The following is a 26,253-nucleotide window of genomic DNA, read 5'->3' on the forward strand; positions in this document are numbered from 1 at the left end:
TTATGTACATACTAATTTACAACTAAAGAAAGCATTTCCCAAAAAAACATCATCGTAAGGGTTTACCTTCAACCCACATGAGTGATGCTTAGGGATGGGAAGGTTGGATGTGTTTCTGGACCCCACTGCCATTTTCAGAAGTTAGTTTTTTGTTGCTGTTGTTTTACAAACTGCTCTGTTTGTCCCTCAAAAAAAAAGATTCCAGCTGGAAGAGCAGACAAGAATGTGCATCAATGCCAAGGTCACTTTGCCAACTTAAGTCCCTTTAGCCCACTTTGGCCCACTTCAACCCACTTAGGCCCAAACAGACCTACTTCATTTCACTTCAGCCCACCTTGTCCCACTTAGCCCACTTAAGTCCCCTTAGCCCTCTTAGCCATCTTAAGTCCCCAATTAAGTCCCCTTAGCCAAATTAGCCAACTTCTAAATGCATACAAGAATGGGTGCATTCAGAGAAAGTCACACTAAAAAGCTGGTGAATTTTCACTGGGACTGTTCACACACACTGCTTTCCATTGGGGACTATTGCCTAAAAATTGGTAAACAGTGGTACCTCGGGTTACATACGCTTCAGGTTACATATGCTTCAGGTTACATACGCTTCAGGTTACAGACTCCGTTAACCCAGAAATAGTACCTCAGCTTAAGAACTTTGCTTCAGGATAAGATCAGGATAAGAACAGAAATTGTGCTCCGGTGATGCGGCAGCAGCGGGAGACCCCATTAGCTAAAGTGGTGCTTCAGGTTAAGAACAGTTTCAGGTTAAGAAAGGACCTCCAGAATGAATTAAGTACTTAACCCGAGGTACCACTGTGTATTAATAGAAATTAATCCTAAAATGCTGGTGAGTTCTAATGGGGACTTGAAAAAGAAATCCATAAACTGATTTGGAGAACTGCCCTTAAAACTGGAGAATTGGGGAGAAGGTGACATGAGCAGAGTTGCCCTCCCTCTCCCTGCACATGCTCAGGTTGGTGTCCTTCAAAGAACACGTCAGTTCCTCTTTCTTCTGATATATGAAAGGCAGCTGCGTCAATTGGCCCCAAGGCTGACATGGAAAAGTTAAACAATAAACCTTCATCACCATTATTTGCAAACTTAAAATGTTGAGCGGATCTTCAAAGATGTGTGACTACCACCCCAAATAAAGCCCTCATGGTAGGTCCTCCTGAGAAATGGGAGGTGGGGAGTTCTCAGGATCCTGGTCCCATCCATCTCCATAATCCTGTGATTCTATTACTATTGTCGGCTTCCATGGTTTATGAATATGTTTATTCTGCTTGGTGTGGTTTTGTTTTAAATGAATTTTAGAGTCCTTGGGTTGAATCCAGAGTTCAGGAGATGTAACAGGCCTGTAGGATGCTGGCTAGCTAGCCTCTCCTCCCCATGGGACAATGTAGCCTGAGAAATTGTCCCGTTCCCCCCACCACCACCGGTCCACAGCCCACTCCATTCAGTAGGAACCACCAATCCTCAGCCCACACCAACCTGCCCATTTCTGAAGATCTGCATCAGGAGACCTGTTGTGGTCGCTGCTGCCTTCAGAGCTGCAGGTGGTGGCCACTGGAAGCAAAGCCTTCTTAGTGGTGGCACCCCAGTTGTGGGATGCTATTTCCCAGGATGCCCTGTTGGTGTTTTCCTTTAGGCAGCCCGTCAAAACTTCTTTTGTTGTCCGGGGCTTTTAATGGGAAAGTTTTAACTGTGCATTGATTGCTGCCTTTATGAGGTGCTCCTTCGCATGTCTACTCAGAGGTAAGCCCTACTTAATTTGAGGGGACTTACTCCCAGGCAGATGAGAACAGGAGTGCAGCCTTGCAGTTGGTGTAATTTCAATTTGGGGTTTTAAATGTATCAATTGTTTAATATGCAAATTAAACAAATTAAGCTCCTCCCCACCCACTTCCCCTGCTTTTGCATTATAGCATTGTTCCGGCTGCCTTGGAAGCTTCTACTGAAAGGTGGCCTTGGAAAATTAGAAATAAAATAAACAGGTCGTCGTAGGTTTCCCTTGAACCAAGGGAAAGTTAAACATAAGCAATTGTAAAGCAGAATGGAATGGGTTGTTACTTTATATATACTTTCAGGAATGTTTATTATAGGGCGAGCAGTTGCACAACTCCTATCTACTTCCAAACTAAAACATGGCCTGTATCTTTTCCTGCCAGGAAAGAACATGTAGCTACCTCCTAAGTACAACATGGCAAAAGACAAAAAACAAACAAACACAACTTTCTTCATGTAATGGTTGGCTTTTCTGAGTGGAGGGCTGCAGTTGCAGGCTGAGGGCAGTCAACAGCAGCAAATCTTAAACTCAGTTCTCTGTGTTTCCATGTTAGTTTACTATTTTTCTTCTTCTAAAAGTCTCCATGAAAACTCACCCACATTTTAGCACACATATCTGCTAGCCTACATATTCTCATGCACAGCTTCCCCTAATACAGTCATACCTCAAGTTACAGATGCTTCAGGTTGCGGTTTTTTGGGTTACAGACACACCAAAACCCAGAAGTACCGGAACAGGTTACTTTCGGGTTTCGGCAGTCGTGCATGTGCAGAAGTGCCAAATTGCAACCCGCGCATGCACACACGTGGCACTGTGGGTTGTGAACGTGCTTTCCACATGGATCACGTTTGCAACCCGAGTGTCCACTGTACATACATTCTTACAAAGCAATGTAATGTATTTTTGCATGTCGTTCTCACTAATAGGTGGAATCTAGACACATATAAAAAAAACTCGGTGGAAATGCTTTTTTTAAGCGTTTTGAAAAATATATTGAATTTGCCATAAGCTCACCAGTGCCATCTAGTGTCACATTTGTATAATGCACATAAAACACACTTAAAACGTTATATTTGCAGCTGTATAGCTGAGTCCATAGATGCATTTCAATGCCCACTTCTGGGCCATAGCATATGTATTTTCGTACACATTCCTTGTCTGGAGATCCTGCATTGCAAAATTCAAAGAAATGAGAATTTCAAAGGATGGCTTTATTTCAGTATAGAAACAGTTTGGGGAAGTGCATAGTGAGTAGATTTGCCTTTAAATGTGAACTGAAAAGATCTGGAGAACACCAGGATGGGGAAAGCTAAGTTAGAACGTCTCAGAAGTGAGGCAAGCACCTCTGAGACTCTATTGCAACAAGTAACAGCCTCCCATTTGGATTACTGCAATGTTTTGCACATGGGGCCGCCCTTGAAGATGATCCAAAAGCTTCAGCGACTGCCAGAATGTTAACCAGTTCTAAAGGAGTTGTATTAGCTTCATACCCACATCTGGGCCAAATCCAACACAAAAATGTAACATCAATTGAAAACATCAGTAAAGTCTGGGGGTAAAACAAACACTGTCCAAAGGCCTGCATGACCTTCATGGATTTTGTAAGACAGGCATAGGCAAACTCAGCCCTCCAGATGTTTTGGGACTACAATTCCCATCATCTCTGACCACTGGTCCTGCTAGCTAGGGATGATGGGAGCTGTAGGCTCAAAACATCTGGAGGGCCGAGTTTGTTTATGCCTGTTGTAAGACATCTAACAGAAAGCAGGCACAACTCCTGTCTGTCTTCAATTGGCAAGGAGTTCCACAGGGCAGGGCCTGCCACGTTAAAGGCTCGGTCCTTTGTGAAGGCCAACTGAACCTCAAGGGCATAGATGACCACCCAAATGCCCCATCAGATCTCAGCGATGGAGGTGAAGCATAAGGAATTAAGCAGTCCTCCTTTTGGCCCAAACACTTTAGGGCTTTGTGAATTCACACCAAAACCTTGAAGCTGGTTCAGATCCTATTTGAAGCAGGAGTTATTTTTCTGTATGCCACAACGGCCGCAAGTATACTTATGGCTAAGAAATGGAAATCACAGGAGATTCCAACATTGGAAGAATGGTGGAGTAAGATGGTGGAATACATTGAGTTAGCAAAGCTGATGGGGAAGATCCTGAATCAGCACAATGAACTGTTTCAGAAGGACTGGAGCAAATTTATATTATATATGAAAGAATATTGTAAACATCTGAAAACGTTTGGAGCTTTGAGTTGAAATGTTTTGTAATGACAATATAAGGAACTGATTTACATTTAACAAGGGGAAATATAAAAATAAGACAGAAGGTAAAAAAGTGGTTATAGAAATGTTAAGATTAAAATAAATATATATGGAAGTCAGGAAGAGGGACGGGGGGGCTGGTCGATGCTCTGGTAAGAGCGAGGTTTGAGTTTATTGATGTATGTATGGCTATTGTAATTACAAAAATTGAAAATGTAATAAAAATTATTTTAAAAAGAAATGAAGCAGGAGTTGCTCAGCAGCCTACAGGATTGGGCCTTGGTGTGGTCCCCCTGCCCTTTGGCTCTTAAAGCTATCCACCCACCCATCACCTGCTGGTGGCTCCATCCCAGCTGGGATACGGCAAGCAAAGTTCGTAGAAGGAAACACTCTTCTGACGAAGTGCCATAAAACAACAAAGATGTCAATGTTTTCTGGGCGGAGGCATTTCTTTGGGGCTATCACACTTCACAAACTGCCTAGGGGGTTGTCACTATCCTAGCCGGTGCCAATATACCTTAGTTATTCAATAACTAGAGGGCATCCTTTAAAAATCCAGCTCCGTCGCTGTCGAGCCAGTCCGCCCTGACATTCCAAGTGAGAACCAGAATCGTGACTCACCATGAACACCTACCTGGTGGCCACAGTCTGCCTGAGTGTGCTGGCCGTCCTCTCAGATGGGGTCGAAGTCAAGGTAAGAGTTGTGGAATCCTCCCAGGATTGCTGTTCTGCCCTTATGGCATCACCTTGAAGGAAAGGGCTGTGGCTCAGTGGAGAACTTGATTCCTGGATGCCTTCAGTCCCAGGTTGAATCCTTGGCATCTCCAAATAGGGTGGAGATACACCTTTCCCAAAGACCCTGGGCAGCTACTGCCCGTCAGTGTAGGTGACAGCGAGATGTAAGTAATAATGGTCTGACCTGACATAGGTCAGTTTCCTTTGTTCATATTTGGACAGCTTTCCATTTAGAACTGGAATCTTTAGTTTTAAGGGAATGGACTATAGCAGAGGATTAGAGCATCGGCTTTGCAAGAGAAAGCTCCCAGGTTCTGTCCTTGGTATCTCCAGGAAGAGACCCCAATCTAGAACCCTGGAGAGCTGCTGCCAGTCTGTGTAGACTGGGGTTTCCCAAACTTGGGTCTCCAGCAGTTGTTGGACTGCAACTCCCAAGTGTGGGGAACACTGGTATAGATTATACTGAACCAGATGGGCCAATAATCTGATTCACTACAGGGCAGCTGCTTATTGATCACTTTGGGCTTTAAGTCTGGGAGGTCTTAGATCCTGTGCATGTCCACTAAGAGGTCAACTTCTATGGTCTTAGTTGAGGGAGGCGAAACAAAGGAGACCCCTAAAGGAATAGCTTACAGCAAACAGTGGGTCCAGTTAATCATTTACCAAATGATATGTACACAGTCAGACTATTAGCAGAACAGTGAATTTACCAAGCAGCCACATGGCCACTATTATTGAGGATTATTTTTCCTCTCTCTTCTTTGCTCTGTTCTGAAATCCACCCCACCCAAATACTGGGAGAATCTCTAAAACAAATTATGGATTTGGACCTCGCACAGTTGGACACACCCTTCCTGTCACACCATTTACATGCCTTTCTCCTCCTTGCCTTATTGATGGGCATGTGTGCATTGAAAAACAACCACACTGCAACAAAGCAATTTTGATGTGACTGTACAGTGGTACCTCTGAATGCGAACGGGATCGATTCTAGAGCTCCGTTCGCTTCCAGAAGTGAGCGCAACCCTTGTCCGCACATCTGCACGTGCGCAGGTTGCAATTCACCACTTCCACGCATGCATGTGACGTCATTTTGACTGTCTGTGCATGCACGAGCGGCAAAACCCGGAAGCAACGTACTCCGTTACTTCCAGCTTGCTGCAGCACACCACCCGAAAATACTTATCCCGAAGCTACTTCAATCCGAGGTATGACTGCACTGTGTAGTTGCATGGAGATTCTTTCTCTGCTGTGTTTGAGCTGATGTGCACACACATGCCAGCATATGGATAAAACACCCCATGAAAAGAATCTTGATACAGTTGGATGCACATTGGCAGGGCGGGGGACAATTTTCAGCCAGAGGGCCACACCTCTGTTACATAAACTTCTAGGGGCCACATGATGGTGGGGAGGGAGTCAGAGGAAAAAAATGGCGGAGAAATGAATGTAGATTTTACCTTTGGGGCTAGTTTCTACACACACACACACACACACACACACACACACACCTCTCTATATTCTATAGAGGATGGGGGGAGGTGAGTTCATGTGGAAACTAGCCTAATGTACAAACATAAAATTTGGCCCCTGGAAAGTTGTCCACAGAGAAATGTGGACCTTGGGATGGTTCTTTTTTTTTTTTAAGGTTCCCTGTTCTACTGGGTTTGTGCATTGTTAGTTTTTAGCAGCCTAGCAGGCAGGCTAGGCTCCTTGCAGAGCGCAGGATTTGATCAGGCAGCACAGCCTTGGAGGATGGTCTTCTGAGAACAGGCCTCTATTTTTATTGCTTTGCAAATACATGCTAGGCAAGGATAAGCCTTGTCCTTGAAATTTCCCAGCCAAGGGATTTGCTTGAAGAGCAGGTTCCTTCACACAAACACACACAGGTTTCTAAGTTACAGTTTGACCTTTTCAGTGGGTTTCCGTGCATGAGGATGTTCCTGGCAAGGCTCTAATGTGCAGTGGTGGCTGGCGGGGCAGAAGGCAGGGGGACAACAACAGTAGGAGGAGACAGACCCAATGGCACACAGTGCCCAATAATTCTGTTTGTCCGTCTGATGAATTCTGTAAGGGCAGATGACAGCAGATCCCAATGTCTTCCCCAACTTTCTTCCTAATGTAGATCTTCCCTCACCCCTTCTTCCCTGGGACAGATGGAGGCACTATTTGGGGGTCTACCTCAGGTGCCAAAATGTATCGGGCCAGCCCTGGCACCGAGACTGGGGAGGAAGGAAGAGGAACCTACTGCATGCCCTGCCGTGGGCAAGTGATGGTGATACTCTGTTCTAATTTCCCCTGGGCAGGTGGGAGACTACGTATTCCCCTTGGAATCAGTGAAGCAGCTGGAGGGCTTCTTCAAGGAGAGGTCCAAGAACGTACGCACGCGCATGGGCGCCACATTTGGTGCATGCAGAGACCCGAAAATGCCCTCAGAGTTTGCACCAGTCTGTGCATCCCCCAGAGCAGGAATACTGCTCCGACAACTCGGTATGTGGTGATGGTCAAGTGCATGCATGAGAAGGTGGGATGACTCCTTGGCTTTGAACAGCCAGACAGAAGAGGCATATTCCAGATGGGCCTCTGTGCAAGTTTGTCCTGCAGCTAGAATATCAGACCAGCCCTGCTCATCTTGCCCAACATTCTATTATCGCAGTGACCAACCAGATACCCGGGGGAAGCCCAGAAGCAGGACCAATGAGCCCAAGACCCCTCTTCCCATCTGCAATTCTCAGATGCTGGTACTCAGAGGCATATCACCTCTACTTGTGGAGTGAAAAACTAGTAGCCATTGATAACCTCACCCTCCATTGATTTGTCTGATCCTCTTGTAATGCTGTCCAAGTAGGTAGACCTCACTGCCTCTTGTGGGAGCGAACCCCCCCCCCAAGTTTAACGGTTGACTCCTTGAAGGAAATGCTTTATCTAGACCCGTGGTTCCCAACAGAGGAGGACAATTTGATTTTTAAGGGGGGCAATTTGAGAATGAGTCATTAACAGTTAATGGCCTTTTAGGCTTCCTCCACATGAATTCACGTTTAGAAGAATAAGAATTATATATCACCGGGATGTGTGTGTCAGGATTTTAGAGATGCTTGGTGGGGCATGGCCCCCAAAAAAGGTTCGGAACCACTTATCTAGACTGTCCTGAATCTTCCAACACTCACCTCATTGGATGGCCCCATTGGGTTCTAAAATTACAAGAGAGGAAGGCAACCTTGATCCAGCAGAGATCTTCTGGGGTCTTATTCCTCCTCCTCTCCTCGGATGGCTTTAAAGGGGGATTTGACAAATTCATGGGAGAAGAAGGCTATAAATGGCTACTTGCCACAATGGCTGTGCTCTGTCGCCACTGCAACATTTTCCAGAGGAGTAACAAGGGCTGTCTTAAGTATATGCAGCAATGGGGTGCAAAGATCTGCCCAGCAACCCCCCCCCCAGGTTGACCAGTCCCAGGCAAGCAGGAGGGCGGAGCTGGCCAGCCACCTCAGTGTCTCGCTGGCTCAGTTGCCCCTGAACTCACAGCGCAGAGCCGCCCGTAGCAGAAGAGCCTGGCGTTCCAACCAGAGGGTGGGCTCTTTTCCGGACTCAACTCTCAGGCCCCGGACTCTCGGCCTGGCACCCCTGAGAGCCCGGCACCCCGGTGCCCCACATCCCTAGTGCATATGGGTTAGACAGCCCTGTTTGTATGTTGCTGCACAAACAAGAGAATTTTCTTGTGACACCTTGAAGAGTAACAGGCTTATGCTGGAGACTAGTCCTCAAAAGGTTATGTCATAATAAATGTGTTAGACTCTAAAGTGCCTCTAGATTCCCTGTTGTTGTTTTCCTACTTGCTAGGTAACTGGAACTGGGCAGAGGAGGAATGGTGGAGACTGCCTCCCCATCCTGACTCTTCCAAAGAAGAAGAAGAAGACAGTTCAGGATTGCAACAGGGGTTTGAGGGAGGTCACAGCTCAGAGGCAGATGAGGGGGAAAGCTGGGAAATAATGGGAGAGGAGGAGGAGGAAGAGGACACACCGGGGGGGGGGGCGACAGCTGACAGACACAGTGTCTTTAGAAAGCATTCCAGACCCTCCCTCCCAGACCTGACAAGCCTTGAAATTAGGAGAGCAAAGAGCTCAGAGAAAAAGCGCCCAAGGGCACCTGTAGGGGAGGTGATGACAATGGCGAATGAGGAAGGGGGTGGAAAGTCACTCAGGACAACACCATTATCCAAGAGGTTGTGTTCCAAAGCCTTTCTCTGTAAATATTAAATAAAAAGCGGAAGGTAAGAAACTTTTCCTTGTCTTTGTACATCCCTGGCAACCAGCTGTGGGAGCTGCTTAGAGCCGCCTGACTCTAGGAAGTGAGACCTCCCTCTTAATAGGCTTCCTAACCAGTGCTACCCTCCTTCTCAATAGGCTTCCTAACCCGGATCGAGGCCAGATCTAGGTCAGGGATGAGAAAACCGAAGCCTTCCAGATGTTCTTGAACTACACTTCCCATCATCTGTGGCCATTGGCCATGCTGGCCGGTGATGATGGCAGCTGAAGTCCAACATCTGGAGGCCTAGAGGTTCCCCATCCCTGGTGAAGTGACATGGTTGAGATGATTAGGGGTGAAGCCCCAGAGGTACTTATGGATCCTCTCCCCTCTCAGTCCCAATTGGAGTACTTGAGTGACCCAAAGAGTCGCCCCAAAGTCACCCAAAGACTCTTTCTTTTTCTTTGCTTCAGAAATGATCAGCGCAGATGCTGCAACCTGTGAGATTTGTGCCAACGTTGCCTGCTCTGGATGCTAATGAAGAAGACCACCACCATCTCTGCTGGCTTTCTAAGTGGATCCTGACAACTGGCCCTTGCTGCTACTGCTGCCTTTTCCTCATCCAAACCAACAGAGGACACCTCTGCCCACTTGCACAGCTTGGCTGGGCCATTGTGTCCCTGCTGCTGCTACCCAGCCTTGGCTTCCAGGACCCCATCCCTAAAACCTCTATGAGCACAATTCAGAGTCCATGTCGGAGGGGAGAGTGCAAGGGACAGGAAGTTGGGCTGCGGAAGGAAGGAGAATGGTTGAAAGGAAGGTGATTGGTCACTGCAAAAAATAATAATGACATCAGTTCCCTGTAATTTTTCTTCTGCTTTTTAAAAATTGAAAACCAGCTGTGTGAGTTTGCAAATGGGAACAGAAAAAAAGGGTGGGGAGAGGAAGTTTTTGTTGCCAGACGTGTTTCCTAGTCAAAATCTAGACTTGGCTGCATTTCCCCCTGAACAGGCTCCAGATACATTTTCCCCTATAGGAAGAAAAGTATCTGGGGTGACATTTTGAGCAAAAGGGGCAATCTGGCTTCCCTCTCCTCTACATACTCTTCCCTCAAGATTACAACCTCCTGCAGCTGATTCTCAATGAGAAGTAATATTAGATCTCAGGAATGTTAGATGCTGCCTAAATTCATTTTTTCACCCCTCACACTGCCATTCTTAGGTCAGTTCTCCACATTTCCGCACCTGATTGTCATTTTAAAAAGCACTCGGGGAAATTCACCAGCATTTTGGTGCAAATTTCTCTTAAAATGCACACATTCCCATGCGATTTCCCCTAACGTGAATATTTTTGCAAAGCAATTTCCCCTAATATAATGCATTTCTGCCTGCTATTTTCACTGTTGTAGGTACATGCTTATCCATACTTTGGCCTAGTATACATTTTTTTGGCTGGAGAGCTGCATTGCAAAACCTAGAGGGGTATGGATCTTGAACAATGGTTGTTCAAAGTACAAATCAGGCACTTTAAGCTTTAAATGCAAACTGATCTGAACTGAATATCTCCCCTATCATAACCCAGTAGCCAGTTTCTGGCCATCAGCTTTGGGGTGCATGGCAGTGGAGTATAGTGGTAGCAGAGAGGAACCAGAAATCCCAATTCCTTTCCAGCATTTTCCTTCCATCCCCAGCAAACCTTTCCTGTTCCCATGGTCTCCCTCTTCCTCTCCTCAGAGGCAGTTGATTTGGACAATGCCCCTGCTTCTTGATAGCCACACATTTTAAAATGAAATCAATATGCAGACTAAAACACTGTGTAGCCCACATAACACTTCTATTTGAGTTTAAATACCCTTTTGTTCTCTGTTGGTGATTTGGTCGTTTGGTTTTGATGGTGATCTCTTAAGCAAAACTGGCTTCTGACTTGCAAAACTGGCATCCTCATGGATATCCCTGTTTGGTGTGTCCAAAATAAAGATTTCCAGTGCACTGATGCTCTCTGCCTTTACTACTTTGATGTGAAAATGGTTTGGCTCATTTAATTATTACAATCATTTTATTATTTATACCCCCGCCCATCTGGCTGGTTTTCACCAGCCCCATTTCCCCAAAAATTCCCTGTTGCAAGGAAAAACTCTCTCCATGTAGGAATAATAATCATACTAATACCAAATTATTATTTATATATACCCCATCCACTTGGCTGGGTTTCCCCAGCCACTCTCGGTGGCTCCCAACAGAATATTAAGAACCACGACAAAACATCAAATGTTAAAAACTTCCCTAAACAGGGCTGCCTTCAGATGTCTTCTAAAAGTCAGGTAGTTGTTTGTTTTCTTGACATCTGATGGGTGGGTGTTCCACAGGGTGGGCGCCACTATCAAGAAGGCCCTCTGCCTGGTTCCCTGTAACGTCATATCTCACAGGGAGGGAACCGCCAGAAGGCCCTTGGCACTGGACCTCAGTGTCCGGGCTGAACAATGGGGGTGGAGACGCTCCTTCAGGTATACTGGGCCGAGGCCGTTTAGGGCTTTAAAGGTCAACACCAACACTTTGAATTGTGTTCGGAAACGTACTGGGAGCCAATGGATTAGTTGTATTTTCGGCGTCACCTTCAAAGGTAGAGTGCATTGCAGGAGATAACCTGTTTTGGATGTGGACAGCTTAATCTCCAGCATCACCAGGGGGGTCTGGAAGAGGCCCCAGTCTGAAAGCCCAGATATATACCACCAGTCTCTATGTAACCTTAATGGCATCTATCTCCTTCAAGCAACAACGGAGTGCATCTCTGGGGGTGAAGTCAAACCACTGTGTGAGCATCTCTGAAGTGACCTTCCCAGGGTGTAAGCCTGTGCAGTGTGTATGGAGTTCCTGGGCTGCCCAGATGAGAAGAACCCCCCCCCCCCCGGCCTCGCTGATGTGATCCAAAGGAAAGCAGAGCAATACATTTGGCACCATCTTGGCTGCAGGAATTGCTGGAAGGAGGTGTACAAGGCACCATCCAGCGATCTTAGGGACTCCACTCTGGATTGGTGTAGTGTTTACACCTTACACATCTCCCAAAATTGTCCCTGGCTACAAAATTTTCCTCGGGGTTTACTCCTGAATACTTTCTCATGAATGAGTATAACCACAAGGCAGAGGAGCTTTAGGATCAGAGTTTTCCTTCTCCTGATAAGCTACCTTGGCAAGTTGATGGACCCCATCTGCCCCTCACTTCCCTCTGTGGCACATGCAGAATAATAATAATAATAATTTAATTATATCCCGCCCTCCCCAGCCGAAGCCGGGCTCAGAGCAATGAACAACAACAACAACAGAAACCGCCTTCTTGATTATTGGTCTCGCCTTCTCAACCTGCAGTATTGCGCTAAATGGATCAACTGCATGTCTCACTATAAGGTAGCTTCCTTTCTATATTCTCAACCCTGTTTGTGGGCAAAACAAATAAATGAATAAACAGGAGGTAACACTTTCATCAAATTTCCCAGGGTGGGGAGGGGAGGAGAAATTATCCAACAGCTTCTCAAAGGTAATTCTTCACAGCAAGCGTACTTTCATGATTACAAATTGGGAAACGAAACAATACAACTCTCTCCCTATGTGTGCGGCTGTGCACGTACACGCATGCCCATGTATACAAAAGAGCTACCTAGGATGAAAAGAGATGAGCTGAATTCAATAAAGCTAATGCAACTGGAATGCAGAAAATGGTTCATTCAGGAATGTGTTGACTCAGCTCAGATTAGGATATGCAAACACTGGACCAGAGGCAGGCATGGCACAATGGCAGCTGAGGGATGGGGGCCCCAAAATTAAGAATTTAAGGAGAGCCTGCTGGATCAGACCAGTGCCCCATCTAGTCCACCATATTGTCCTCGCAGTCACCAACCAGATGCCTGCCAGAGTCCTGCAAGTAGGTTTCTGAGCACAGGAACACTCTCCCCCTTGTGATCCTCAGCAGCAGGTGCTCAGATCCATAATGCTTCTGATAGTGGAGGTGGAACATAGGACATTGATGGACATCTCCAAAAACCCGACATCATCCGATTCACTCAAAAACAGTGCCTAACATCTGCAAATCAGCCCTGCAACATTTGGGGGTGCAGACCCCATGTTTCACAGTAGTCTGTAAAACAAGCCCTCGGCACCCTAACCCCCAGGGTCACGATTTCGCCAAAAGCCTGTAGTTGTCCGATTCACTCAAAAATGGTGCCAAATCCTACATTTCATGGTAGGCCATAAAATGAGCCCTCGGTGCTGCAGGTAACACTAGCCTCTGTCCCTCTTTCCTTCTCTCCCAAGTTAACAAGACAAGAATAACCAGCAGATCTGGGACATCCCTGTTACTATGTAAGAGAAAGGAAAGGTAGTTTTACTTTATCTTTTCCTCCCAAATCTGTTATCATTTTTACATATTTATACAAGAATCAACATTCAATATTCAACCATCCTACCCCTGTCCCCAAATAAGCACCAAATGTTTATTTAATTACATTTAACATTTAAGTCATTTCAGTTTTTAAATAAAATGATTCCAAAAATCATTATGTGTCCATGGAGGCTTGTAACCATGTTCCATCAATGCTGCATATGTAATAAATCTATGACATAAGATTCAACTGCAATTCTTTATGCAAAATGAGATTTAACATCTTGAATTTCAAGCAGCACAGCATTGTATCCTGCTGAGTTAGAATAGACCCATTGAAATTGATGGACCTAAGTTAGTTGGACTGATGTTGGATACAACCCAAAATGTCCTTGGCTGAGTCAGCTAAGGATGCACCATCTTCCCTAATATGCGTCTCCTCTTTCATTGCTGGTGATTTTCACTCAGCCACAAAACGATGAACTAAGCAGAAGTATTGATGAGGTTGTGCTCATGTAACCACGTATTTATTTGAGATTTGTGCATGAACAACATGGAAGTGCAAATCTTTTAACAGTTGCTACAATGACCAGGTAACGGAAGGGTCAAACACCCAGCGGGAGATGCCTTCTCCATGTGAGAAGGGATGTTTTGTTGATGGCTGTCATTGACAAGAGCAATGCACACACTGAAACACAGTTCAGAAATAGTTGAAAAGTAGGACACATTTGCTGAACCTCTCCATCAGGAAGGACAGTAAACATGAAAGCTCTGGGGAGGTTTGCCTGGAATTGCCACATCTCAGAAATTGATGTGAAGATTCGGGAGAGCTAAAAGAACACCACTGCTCCTTCCAAACCTCAGCAGGAAGGAAGGAGAGAAGAAGACAAGGGCACAATCAGAAATCTCAGGTCTTCTGCTAGCTTTTGCTAATTGATCCTTCTGCCAGGCACATCATCTACCACCATCAATAACAGCTAGTGCAGGCAGCATTGGCACAGATATCACACAGAGCAATGTTGGGCACAGCAAGATCTGTTCAAGAAAGAGAAAAGACCAGGTTGGTTGTTTCCTGATGTTATAAGTGATGCTTAAACAGACACTCACATTCCCTGTGAACGAAGGTGGGTGGGGAGCTAGCTAGAATGCACATTTTGTTTCAAATACCTATGTTCTCTTTTCGGCTGCATGTTTCCGTAAAGAGTGTGCAGCAGGTACACATCCTGGATTCAATCACAATTGTAGAATCCCTCCAGATGATGCCCATGATGAGAGCTGCTCCCCACAGGTGGCTCCTTGTATAACTTATGCCAGGGGTCACCAAGGGGATGCCCATGGGCACCATGGTGCCCATGAGGTTTCCCCCTGGTGCCCACAAAGATGTCCATCCCCAACTTCCTCCCTGCCACATTTTCTAAAAGGGATAATGGAGGATGCTACAAGGAGGATGCTTGCTTCTAGTGCCTCGTAAGTGTGAAAACAGGATGGCGGAAGGCAGACAGGTTGGTTGGGCAGCACCCTGTTCTCCCAAAAGGACAAGCCTCCACAAGTTTCAGCTTTTAATGCCCACAACCCCACCCTTCCATGCGAAAGGAAACAGGGGCTTCCTATGAGACAGAGCAAGGAGATCAGGAGCCCTCACAACTCACCAAGCCTCTTGAAAATTAGGGGTGGCATGTTTCCCTTTACAGATGCCCTGGAATTCTTCCGGCAGCTCTGGGTTTCCGCAGAAAGTAAAGAAGGTGAGCTGGCTCCTTGTGTGGAAGGGGGCAGATCCCGTGTCCCTTTCCAAGAGCTCCTTTAGCTTTTTCGCAGACTCCAGGGAAAATGCAATGTCTCCAACCTGACCCAAGATAACCAAAACATCAAAGAAACAACAAGATTAGGGTGGTCCAGGAAGCTCCTCAAGCTGAGCTCTGGACTAAGACTGGAAACAACCCCAATGTTCTATTATTCCTTCCTTCCTTCCTTCCTTCCTTCCTTCCTTCCTTCCTTCCTTCCTTCCTTCCTTCCTGAATTCCACTCATCCTGAATTCTAGTTCCTCTTTAAGGATTTCTAAACTTAATTCTGGAACTGGACTGTAAACATCTATCTGATCATCATTTTCCCTTCTCTACTTGGGAAACTTCCTTATCCAGAGTCAGGCCACTGGTCCATCTAGCTTAGTATTGTCTACAATGACTTTTTCACACAGGGCATAGTTAGAATTTGCTCCCATAAGATGCACTAACTTCTAGAGGCCAGGTGGAAGACGCTTCATGGCACCCAACCATAAGTGTATTTGTGGAGATGGGGAACTTGAGGATATGAGTCACTGTTTATTTTACTGATCCATCATAAAGGAAGTCTGAATGATAGGTGTTGGACACCAGCGCCTCTTTGAAACGGAAGTTTATGTGCTTATTAAATTCTGATAAGGGTGACAGTGTGTGTGTGTGTGTGTGTGTGTGCCTTTGTAAGCAAAATGAAAAAAATTAACTTTTTTTTTAAAAAGGTCATAGCAGCAATTACCAACATAATGCAGCTTTTTAAAAAATAATTATAATTTATTATATATATGATAGTTCAGCCTGGATAGCTCTGTTGACTGCTGATAAAGCTACTTCCACCCTACAGAGGAGGTGGGGTTGCAGGCTTCACAGCCCCACCACGCACGCAGCGGCTGGAGTCCAGCCCCGCGCGATTGGGGGGATTCCCAGCTGCGTCACACCCTGGCCAGCCAATCAGCTGGCTCTGGGGACATGGCCTGCTACATTTAAGGCAGGACCCAGCCAGGGAGCTCCCTCTTTCCCTGCCTGCCAGCTGTTCCTGCTTTATCACTGCTGATAATGCCAAGGTTGCAGGTTCAATCCCTGCATGGGACAGCTGTATATTCCTGCCTTGCAGGGGGTTGAACTTGGGGGTTCCAACTCTACAGTTCTATGATTCTAATACACACACACTGGATTCTCTGACTGTTACTTCTGTTGTCTTAATGGTACCATCAGCATCGTGGTGATGCTCATACATCATTTGCCTGACTCTTTAGGGCTTGCAAGGAAGCTCCACTAGGTTCACCCAGGAGCAATCCCTTGGCAGCTATTTCAACCCTTTCATTGTAAGTTGCAGTAGGTGCGTCCCTGTTTGCTTGAGCCACTCACCCACCCTGACACAGCTCCCGCCTGTCGCCAGGGCTTAGAATTCCTTCACCCCCTTAGTCTCTTGGATCTCTTGACAACACAGGTGGGGAACCTCAGAACCAAGGTCCAAAGGTGGTGGCCCTCCATGGCGTACTATCTGGCCCCCACAACACTCCCCACTGATTTGCGTCACCGCTCCCCCCTGTAATTTTCCCTGGCTGACTGTGTCCTAGAACTCTGATAACATGTCTTTGATGTTTGGGTTGAAGATAGAGATGGGTGCATGAATGGATGGGCGTATCTAATCCAATAAATATTTATTGCTTGTAGTCAGAGGCCATTGCAAATACAGTAAAATGCGTATTAGCACAGACATAAAACAGCAGGTGTGCAGCTGAGCTCCTTGGTGCCTCCAACAGTGTGCCTCTACCTGACTGATTTCAGTTTTGCCACCTTGTTTTCAATGCTTATTAAGAAGATTCCTACAGGACCAGGCTAGTGGCTCATCTAGTCCAGAGCACAAGAGCACTCCAGAAAAATCCAGAAAATAGAATTCAGAAGCATTCTTGCCTCTGACCATGGAAGGAGAGCCCAGCTAGTAGCTGCTTATAACCTTGTCCTTGATGAATTTGTCTAATCGTCTTTTAAATAGCCCTGTCTGAAATCCTAAACAATGATGAGCTAGATGGACCAAGCCAAGGGTCTGACTCTAGATAAAGCAGTTCCCAATATTCCTCCTTCTCTAGAGGCGCTTTCTTCAGGACATGGGATTCTGAGCTCCACACTCTTGTCCTGAGTGAACTCTTGCCTTTGATGCAATCAGAAACTAGGGACAACCTGGAACTGGCTCGCTTGGTTGAACTTAAGAAATCATTTCTCTGAACACAGGATGCTTATTGTGTCGTGTTGTTGCCCTCTACTGGCCATTGATAGAAAGACCCAAATTTCAGCTTCTGTATTTTTTCAGAGACTGCAAAATACAGTAGGTACTTTGTTGCTGAAATGCAAACAAAATCAATTTCCTTTCCCATTCCTATTCACAGGTTCTGTTTCTTGCTTTAGATGAGGTGTAGAGAACCTGTGGCCCTCCAGTTGCTGCCGAACTACAACTCTCATCAGACCTGGCTATTGGCCACATTTGCTGGTGCTGATGGGAGTTGTAGTTTGACCACACCAGGAGGAACGAGGGGTTCCCAATACCTGCTTCAGGTGCTTGCTTAGAATGTTCTTAGTAATGTAGGCCTACCCTGTCGTGTGGCCCAGTCACGTTGCTTGAACCATCGAAGATGTTCTATTGCTGCTGTTGCCTTAAATTCGCTTTCAAGTCTTAAAATGTACACCACTCTGGAAGTTTTGTATGTTGAACAGTATAAACACATCTGCTTGTCGCATGGGAGGGGGGAGTGGAAAGCAGTGTACCAGCTAGACAACTTTGCAACACTTCTCTTTCTGAAACCTGCGTCACACCAGAATGATGCCTTGCCCTACGTTTGTGTCAAAATGCTTAGAGTTCCCCCCTTCCCAAACCACTGAGCTTCTGGTTTGCTTTTTTAAAGGCCACATGTACATTAGGCATGCCCTGTCCTAGGGGCATCTATGACCTGGTCACACCTTTGACTCAAATGAGTCATGAGTAGTCCACTGAATCAGTGCTTTTCTACTGATGTCTTGCTTACGGGCTTCTCAGAGGCATCTGCGTGACCACTGTGAAGGCTCGATGCTGAAGGAGTTGGGCATTTATCCTGATCCAACAGGGCTCATTTTATGTACATATGATCTGCTGTTCTTTTTGGTTTGCCAAGAAGGTCTCAACATTTTTATCTTTTCCCAGCACTACTATTTGCCTCAGTTCCACAGACTCCCTTCTTGGGGAAGTTAGTTCAGGTTCAGTATTCTGCCCTATAATTTCCACACTGAAGACAGATGGAAAGAATTTGTTCAGCTTCTCTGCAGTCTCCTTTAGCACCTCTTTCACTTCCTTGTTGTTCAGATGTCCACCTCCCTCCCTAGCTGATCTCCTGCCTATAAGGTATTTAAATATTTTGCGGTTGGGTCTCAATGTTTTTAGTGATGTGCTCCTCCAGTTCCTTTCTGGAATCCCTTATTTTTGGGGTTGCTACAACCCAGAACTCTTGAATCATATAACAACAACAACAACAACAACAACAACAACAACAACAACAACAACAACAACAACAACAACTTATTATTTATACCCCACCCATCTGGATGGGCTTCCCCAGCCACTCTGGGCAGCTTCCAACAAAGCATTAAAATACAGTAATGGATTAAACATTAAAAAGCTTCCCTAAACAGGGCTGCCCTCTGCCTGGTTTCCTGTAACTTGGCCTCTCGCAGTGAGGGAACCACCAGAAGGCCCTCGGCGCTGGACCTCAGTGTCCGGGTAGAACGATGGGGGTGGAGATGCTCCTTCAGATATACTGGGCCGAGGCTATTTAGGGCTTTAAAGGTCAGCACCAACACTTTGAATTGTGCTCAGAAACATAGAATTGTAGAGTAGAAAGGGACCCCAAAGTTCATCTTGTCCAATCCTGCCCACAGCCCTCCTGGGGTGGGCTTGAACCACCAACCTTCTGGTTAAGAACCATTTGCAGTGACCCACTGCACCACCGGAGGTAGCACCTCATGAATTAATCTAAGGCTTAAAATGGGGGGGGGGGCATTATGACAGCCTCTGGGTTTTGCTAGACTCCAGCCCTCTTCATCCCTGAATATTGACCATGGACAACATCTGGGAGGCAGGAATTTGTCTATGCCTGCTTTACTTTCTAAACTGTGGTGAGGTGGGAGCTGACATGTGATAGCCTCTCCCCACTCCCCATCCCACCCCAGATTTCCAAGATGGGAATCGGAAGTCGAAGGGGGAGTCGTGTGCAGGAGAGATCTGTTGCCTTCAAGTTCTGCTTGCTGGTTTTCAGAGGGATCTGACTAGCCATTCCATGCAAGCAGAAAATGCTGGATCAGATGGTCCAATCCAGCAGGGTGCTTTTAAAGTGCACGTCTCCTACAAGATAGCCACCGTTGCATGCTCATTGCGCATGAATTGTGCCAAAGTTTACTGAAACACTTTTTCCAGGCCTGCAATGCAATCCCCACTGTAGCCAAATGGGAGGTGAAGGTAGCAAAAGCAAGATGTGCCAAAGGGCATGTACCAAACCAGTTCAGCTTGCAAAGCCTGTTAGAATATTTCACTTCCATCTGTAGTTAGCGGGGAGAGCCCAGCACTGGCTGGGATTCCCCCCCCCCCCGAAACTCAAAAATATTGTGTTTTTCAAATGAATAGTGCAATTTCTGAGTTTGGACCCATCGCGAAATCACATTTCAGTCTGCCATCTTGATTCAAACTGGCACCCTGGCATCCAAATAGTGATGAAGTCTCCCACGCCACAGCTCAGGAACCAGGGGTGCCAACTTGAATAAAATATTGGGAGGAGCCAGGTAAGCCCCACCCTGCATAATCGATCACATGATGCAGTGCACACACACCAATTGAATGGTGTCCCCGGCCTCCTCAAAGGTTTTATTGGGGGGATGAAAGGACCTCAGCCCCTAGGAGTTGGCTCCTGTGTCAGGAACTCTCATGTCAAACATGGCATCTCAAGAGGTCACTAAGTCTATGTCAAAGAACAGGCCCAAGTCATGTTTTGGTCCACCATCTTGATTCAAAATGGCGCCTGGCATACAAACGGCACCAAAGTCTACTACCTCCACCTCAGGAACTCTTGGGCTGAGTTTGGTGACATTGTTCTTCTTCCTATTACTATCATCATCATTAATATATCATCACCATCGCTATTTATTTAGTCATTACCCACCCTTGACCATAAGTTCCCAAGCCGGGTTACAACACTGAAAATAATATTTAAAATAATTTAAAACAACTTTTAACCATAAACACATCTCAAATATTTTTTGAGATACACATCTCAAATCAGGGTGTCCAAATATTGACACAGACCCCATCCCCACCTCTGAAAACCCTTGTGCCAAATTTGGCAGCGATATCAGGAGTGTGACGACAATATCTCAGGAGGTAGCTGAACCTGTAGGGAACAGACAAACCACTTTCCAAAGTTTATAGGAGATGTAGGAGGGTCCAGTGCTTGAGATGCATCACAGATAAACTCACTGGGGCATCTTACTGGACACACACACACATCGCAGGAAGACTCTGCCAATGGCAGCGGCCGCCACCCCAGTGCATGCTGCACATGTTCAGGGAAATGTACCATCCCATTTATACTTTATGTGATGTAAACACACTTGATATCCAGGAGATAAGGCAATGAGTGTTTCTGATTGATGGAAGATCACCAGCTAGGATTCTGTTGCAAGAGGAAGAAGAGGAAGGGCCCCAGGAACATTGACATCCTGCTTCCTCCCCCTTTGTGGAAACCTCTATGAAGAGATTTCTGAGCTGTCATAACAGGTAGGTTGGGGGATGAGTATCTTCCATGCTACACCTATTATGTCTGAAATACAAGTCCATTAACTGTGTCTAAGTCTCTGGAGATGTGCATCTCGTCTCCATGCATGACACCAGGATGCGTTGGCACAAAGGCTGAATAAAACCCTCCAATGAATAAAAGTTCTAGACCTCATGGCATTCGTTACACACCCAATCTGGGATAGTGATGAGATGATTTCCAGCACTCTTATTGCACCTCCAGTTTGCTCTGTCTGCTCCTCCTGAATTTTGGTTTAACTTGCAAGATTTATTTTAAAAAATAATTCCAGAGAAGAATTAGTTCAGAACATGCTTTTGCATGCAGAAGATGCTCAGCATCACCAGGCGTGGCTGAGAAAAACCCAGGGGAGAAGTTCAATTCCCATCACATTTAAAGGTGAGACTACATAATCGGCACTTTCCGAAGCAATACAGGAACCGAAACACAGGCAACTTTCAAAATTTGCACTTCTCCAGATTTTGCAATGCTGTTCGTCAGCCACGTAATATGTAGGGGGGAAATGAATGAAAAGGTTCCCCCCCCCTCATTTATACCACCAGAACTCATGGACATGAGTTGAATGTTGAAAGATTCAGGACACATTAAAAAAAAAATCTTCTTCAGGCATCTTTTATCATATGTGGTGGAAGTGTAAGGTAATAAAAGCATTTTGGGAAATGATATATAATGAATTGGAAAAAAATGTTTAAAATAACTTTTATTTTAAAAAATACAGAGGCTTTTCTATTAGGAATTATAGGTACCGAAATTGCAAGAGAGCAAAATTTATTTTTTATGTATGTGACAACAGCCATGCAGATATTGTTAGCTCAGAGATGGAAAGAAGATAAAGTCCCTACCAGAGAAGAATGGCAAATGAAGTTGTTGGACTATGCCAAAATGGTAAAACTGACCAGAAAGCTCAGGAACCAGGAAGACCAAAACTTTAATAAGGAATGGGGAAAATTTACAAGTTATCTTAAAAACCACTGTAAACGATTGAAAACACTAGCAGGACTGCGATAACACTTGTAATGTAATGAGAACTATGGATACAATGGAGATATATAAAAAATCTTGGATTATTTTTAAAAAGATGCAGTGGAAAATGTTTAATAACAGAATCCACAGAGGGGAAGGTCGGAAGTTCAGAGATTCGGGAGGATCTTGTAACTTTGGGTGTGTTGTGGGATGTTTGTCTATGGAACACACTGCCACAGGAAGCAGTGATGGCCACCAAAGCCATTTCTGACCCTTGGGGAGGAGAGGGGGTTGCGGTCTAACCCCTCCCCCAAGCGCGGGGGCTGGCCTTTGGCCCCCACGAGAACTGGGGGAATCCCTGGGTGTGCTTACTACTCTGCCCGCCAATCGGCGGGCTGGGGGGCGTGGCCTAGCATATTTAAGGCCAGGCACGCCCAGGGACCGCCCTCTTTACTCCTGGCCAGCTGAGAAGTTTTCCCATCCCACCCACCCTTAGATATAGGTAGACATAGGTAGATATGACCTTGCTATGGACTTTGGTTGGTCGCCGCAAGGGGCCTGGTAGGAATTTTTCCAAGTTGGCAAACTTTCAGCCTTTTGGTTTTTTCGCCTACCTCTTAGCAAACGTCACAACTTTCCTCAGTATTGGCGGTTAGGCATTGGCTGGGGTTCAATTGTTATGCAAATGGATGGGGGGGAGGAACGCCATCACCTTCCCCCAAGGAAAGGGTAGTCCGGTAGAGGACTCCAGGGGGCGTTGTCTTGTCCAAAACCTAGGAAGGTAAGGGCCTCCGGCACGCCCCCGAGCGGTGACACCCGTGGGATCCTAGTTGGCGTACTTCAACAGGACCCCCACAGTTCGTGTTAACCCTTCCCGGTCACCATGCCGGGTAGTGGATAGGAGCCAATGCCTAAGGCCAATACCTTCAATTCTCTAATCAATAAAGTTGTGGCCTTTTCATGGCCATTAAACTTAAACATTGTGTCCGGTGTCTTTATTTCATAAGGGGGAGGGGTATTGACATGCAACTTGGATGTCTTTAAAAGAGGATCGGACAAATTCCTGGAGGACAAGTCTATCAATGGATACTAGCCATGGTGGCTGTGCCCGGTCTCCATGGTCAGAGACAGTAATGCTTCGGAATACCAATTGCTGGGAATTGCAGGAGAGGAGAGAGCTCTTGTGCTCAGGTCCTGCTTTTGGGCTTCCTCCAGGTGTCCGGTCAACCACTATGAGGACAGAATGCTGGTGGGGTGCATAAAGATGCATCAATTATATTAGGCAAAATTGCGTACAAATGTGTGTCTATTAGAATAAATTCACACTAAAATGCTGGTGGATTTTCCTGAGGGCTTCTTTATTAATATATATATATATATATATATATATATATATATATATATATATATGGAATGTGAATAAGTGAAGGTAAGTTTGAAAAAGTGAGAACCCAGGAGAAACTGAAAATATCAGATTTGCCCTTCCCTGGAGAATTTGCTTGACACTTCCTACCCGCAAACTTTGTTTCAGGTGTCATCTTCTTGTGCAGTTTGGTTCTCGTTGCTACGTGGCTGGCCTTTTTTGTTCCTCATCCTGAAATCATCCTTAGGAGCACTGCCAGTGCAGAGCAAGTGCTAGGAATGCAGAAGTTCCTGGGTCCCGTCCCTTGGCAATTGTTGATGGGAACAGCACATGACTCCAGAGCTCTGAAGCTTGTAGTAGCTGTCCATTTGCTACCAGGCCAGGTTCCCAAAACAGGAACTTAAGAAGCAGCCTTACACTGAGTCAAACCATTCATTCATCTAGCTAAATACTTTCTGCACTGACTGGCAGCACCTCTCCAGAGTTTCAGCCAATATTTTTTTTCCCCAGCCCTACCTGGAGATGCTGGGGATTGAACCTGGGACCTTCTAGATTCAAAGCAGATACTCTTACCACTGAGCTACTGTGCTCCAACACTGAGCCTCCACACCCACCAACATTTCTCCCATAAAAATAGGGACGTCCTAAATAATAATAATAATAATAATAATAATAATAATAATAATAATGTTATTATTTATATGCCAGCCATCTGATTGGGTTGCCCCAACCACTTTGGGTGCCTTCCAACATATATAAAAACATAATAAAACATTAAACATTTAAAAAATTTCCCTATCCAGGGCTGCCTTCAGATGGCTTCTAAAGGTTGTATAGTTACTTATTTCCTTGGCTCTGGGGTTGCATAACTCCATACCCTTCAACATTTCTCCTATGAAAATAGGGAGGTTCTAAGGAAAAGTGGGACATTCCAGGATCAAATCAGAAACTGGGACAACTTCTGTAAATCTGGGAGTGTCCCCGGAAAATAAGGACACTTGGCGTTTCTGAACCTCATACCATCCCCATTTATCCCAGGAACTCACTCTCAGCTCAATAAATAACCCATACTAGAAGATAAACTTGTGTTTGTTTCTGCTTCTGCCATAAACCCATCAAAATGCTTCAACCGGAACACCTCAAGTTCCAGTTTCAAGAGATTGTGACGTTCCTGGGGCAGTTGCGTTTTCTCTAACCGCTCTGCATGGACACTTACCCTACCTTCCGTTGACATTTGACCTTGTGGGTGGAGCATGGGGAGCCGCCTGAATACAGAAGCTCTTCTCTGCACCTCTGGAAGTTATTATGAAGAAACACAAGATGGATGGTGTCAACAGGATAAGGCTTCCTGATCACCAAATGTCAGCAGGGCAACAATGCAGCCGAACAGGAAATGCAAAAGGTCAGGTTACGCATGGCAGTGGGTTCCAGGTGCTCATAAAACCATCGTTCCTCAGGAGTGAACACACACAGTTTCCACAAGATGAAGGTCTTCCAGAGCACGGTAAGAATTCTCATTTCCTAAACCCAAAGCAGCATGTTTCCTTTCCACTTTTCAGCATTAGTACTGTGTTGAGATGGACAATTATGTACAACATAAACCATCCATAGTAAGAGGAGTGAAAGAGAAAGCAAGCAAAATATCAAAGATGGGGATGGGAAGCAGGGAATTGTCCCATTTTTTTTCCTTCTGTCATGATACTATAACTCAACATCCATTGGTCAGAATGAGAGGTCCACTTCCTGGAAAATTCAGCAGATCTCTGCTTCCATCTACACTGTGTTAATTCTTCTTCTTATCTGTTGTCTTCCTTCAGCTCCTTGGGGTGCTCTTGGCTCTGTCCCTCACAGGTAAGTGTCCACAGCCCCCTTGTGAGGTTTTGATCCAGCTATTGGGCAGGGAGCAGGTGTGCCTAGAGACACAGGAAGCTCCCTTATATTCGGTCAGACCACTTGTCCATCTAGTTCAGTGTTGTCCACACTAACTGGCTGCTGCTTTCCAGGGTTTGAGACTGAAATCTCTCCCAGCCCTACCTGCAGACGCTGAGGATTGAATATGGGAACGTGTAGGCAAATAAGATGCTCTACCACTGACCTGCAGCCCTTGATCTAATGCATAACATGGTTAGACCACAAAATATTAGACTAGGCCTAAAATATGCCTCAGCCTGCATGTCGAAAGGGGACTCTAATCACTCAGTCTTCATAACAGTGGATGACCATCCCTTTATTAATACAGAAACTTCAGGGGAAATGTAAAATGTAAGATAAAGATAAAGGAGCCCTGGACAGTTAAATCCAGTCAAAGGCAACTATGGGGTGTGGCGCTCATCTCGCTTTCAGGCCAAGGGAGCCGGCGTTTGTCCATAGACAGCTTTCTGGGTCATGTGGCCAGCATGACTAAACCGCTTCTGGCACAATGGAACACTGTGATGGAAACAAGGGTGCACGGAAATGCCATTTACCTTCCCGCCGCAGTGATACCTATTTATCTTCTTGCACTGGAGTGCTTTTGAACTGCTAGGTTGGCAGGAGCTGGGGCAGAGCAACTGGAGCTCACCCTGTCACAGGGATTTGAACCACCAACCTTCTGATCAGCAAGCCCGAGAGGCTCAGTGGTTTAGACAAAGTGCCATCCGTGTCCCTCTTGAAAATCTACCTCTGGTTCGACTATAAGCTAAATGTTCAAGTTCTGGGAGGAACTATTTGTTGACTGGTTTTTTTATTATTGCAAATTTATTAAGGGACATGTGAAGTGGGGAGGAAGGGGGACAGAATAAAAACAAAATGGTCACCTCACATTCCCTCCCCCCCCCCCGCCGGAGCCAAGTTCTGAGCATGGGGAAATCCACCAGAAATGTTGTTGAGGGGAAGACATTGAGGTGCAGTTGTGATGGGCCGAAGCCAGGGAGACCCCACC

The 26,253-nt window shown here is 45.8% G+C and overlaps 1 protein-coding gene and 1 long non-coding RNA gene across 2 annotated transcripts; one reads left to right on the top strand and one right to left on the bottom strand.

Moving 5' to 3' along the window:
• The first annotated feature begins 4,616 nt into the window (after positions 1 to 4,616).
• On the top strand, positions 4,617 to 11,016 carry LOC309376425 (guanylin-like). Its single transcript, XM_081922761.1, has 3 exons — positions 4,617 to 4,743; positions 7,091 to 7,274; positions 9,503 to 11,016. The coding sequence occupies exons 1-3, from the start codon at positions 4,672 to 4,674 to the stop codon at positions 9,565 to 9,567; spliced, it is 321 nt and encodes a 106-aa protein (XP_081778887.1). The 5' UTR covers positions 4,617 to 4,671; the 3' UTR covers positions 9,568 to 11,016.
• Positions 11,017 to 13,914: 2,898 nt separating this feature from the next.
• On the bottom strand, positions 13,915 to 15,332 carry LOC309377031. The gene is made up of 2 exons (XR_014171388.1): positions 15,050 to 15,332; positions 13,915 to 14,435 (listed from the first exon to the last, which is right to left on the bottom strand). It is a non-coding gene; the product is annotated as an uncharacterized lncRNA (long non-coding RNA).
• Positions 15,333 to 26,253: the final 10,921 nt, after the last annotated feature.

This window comes from Podarcis melisellensis, assembly GCF_964234715.1.
Source record: "Podarcis melisellensis genome assembly, chromosome: 8".
Taxonomy (NCBI): domain Eukaryota; kingdom Metazoa; phylum Chordata; class Lepidosauria; order Squamata; family Lacertidae; genus Podarcis; species Podarcis melisellensis.

Bases quoted from the DNA above. Each gene is read 5' to 3' on its own strand.
- LOC309376425 (XM_081922761.1), top strand. From the start codon at position 4,672: ATGAACACCTACCTGGTGGCCACAGTCTGCCTGAGTGTGCTGGCCGTC. The intron at 4,744-7,090 runs GTAAGAGTTGTG...TCCCCTGGGCAG, and splicing joins CAGATGGGGTCGAAGTCAAG to GTGGGAGACTACGTATTCCC. The intron at 7,275-9,502 runs GTATGTGGTGAT...TCTTTGCTTCAG, and splicing joins AATACTGCTCCGACAACTCG to AAATGATCAGCGCAGATGCT.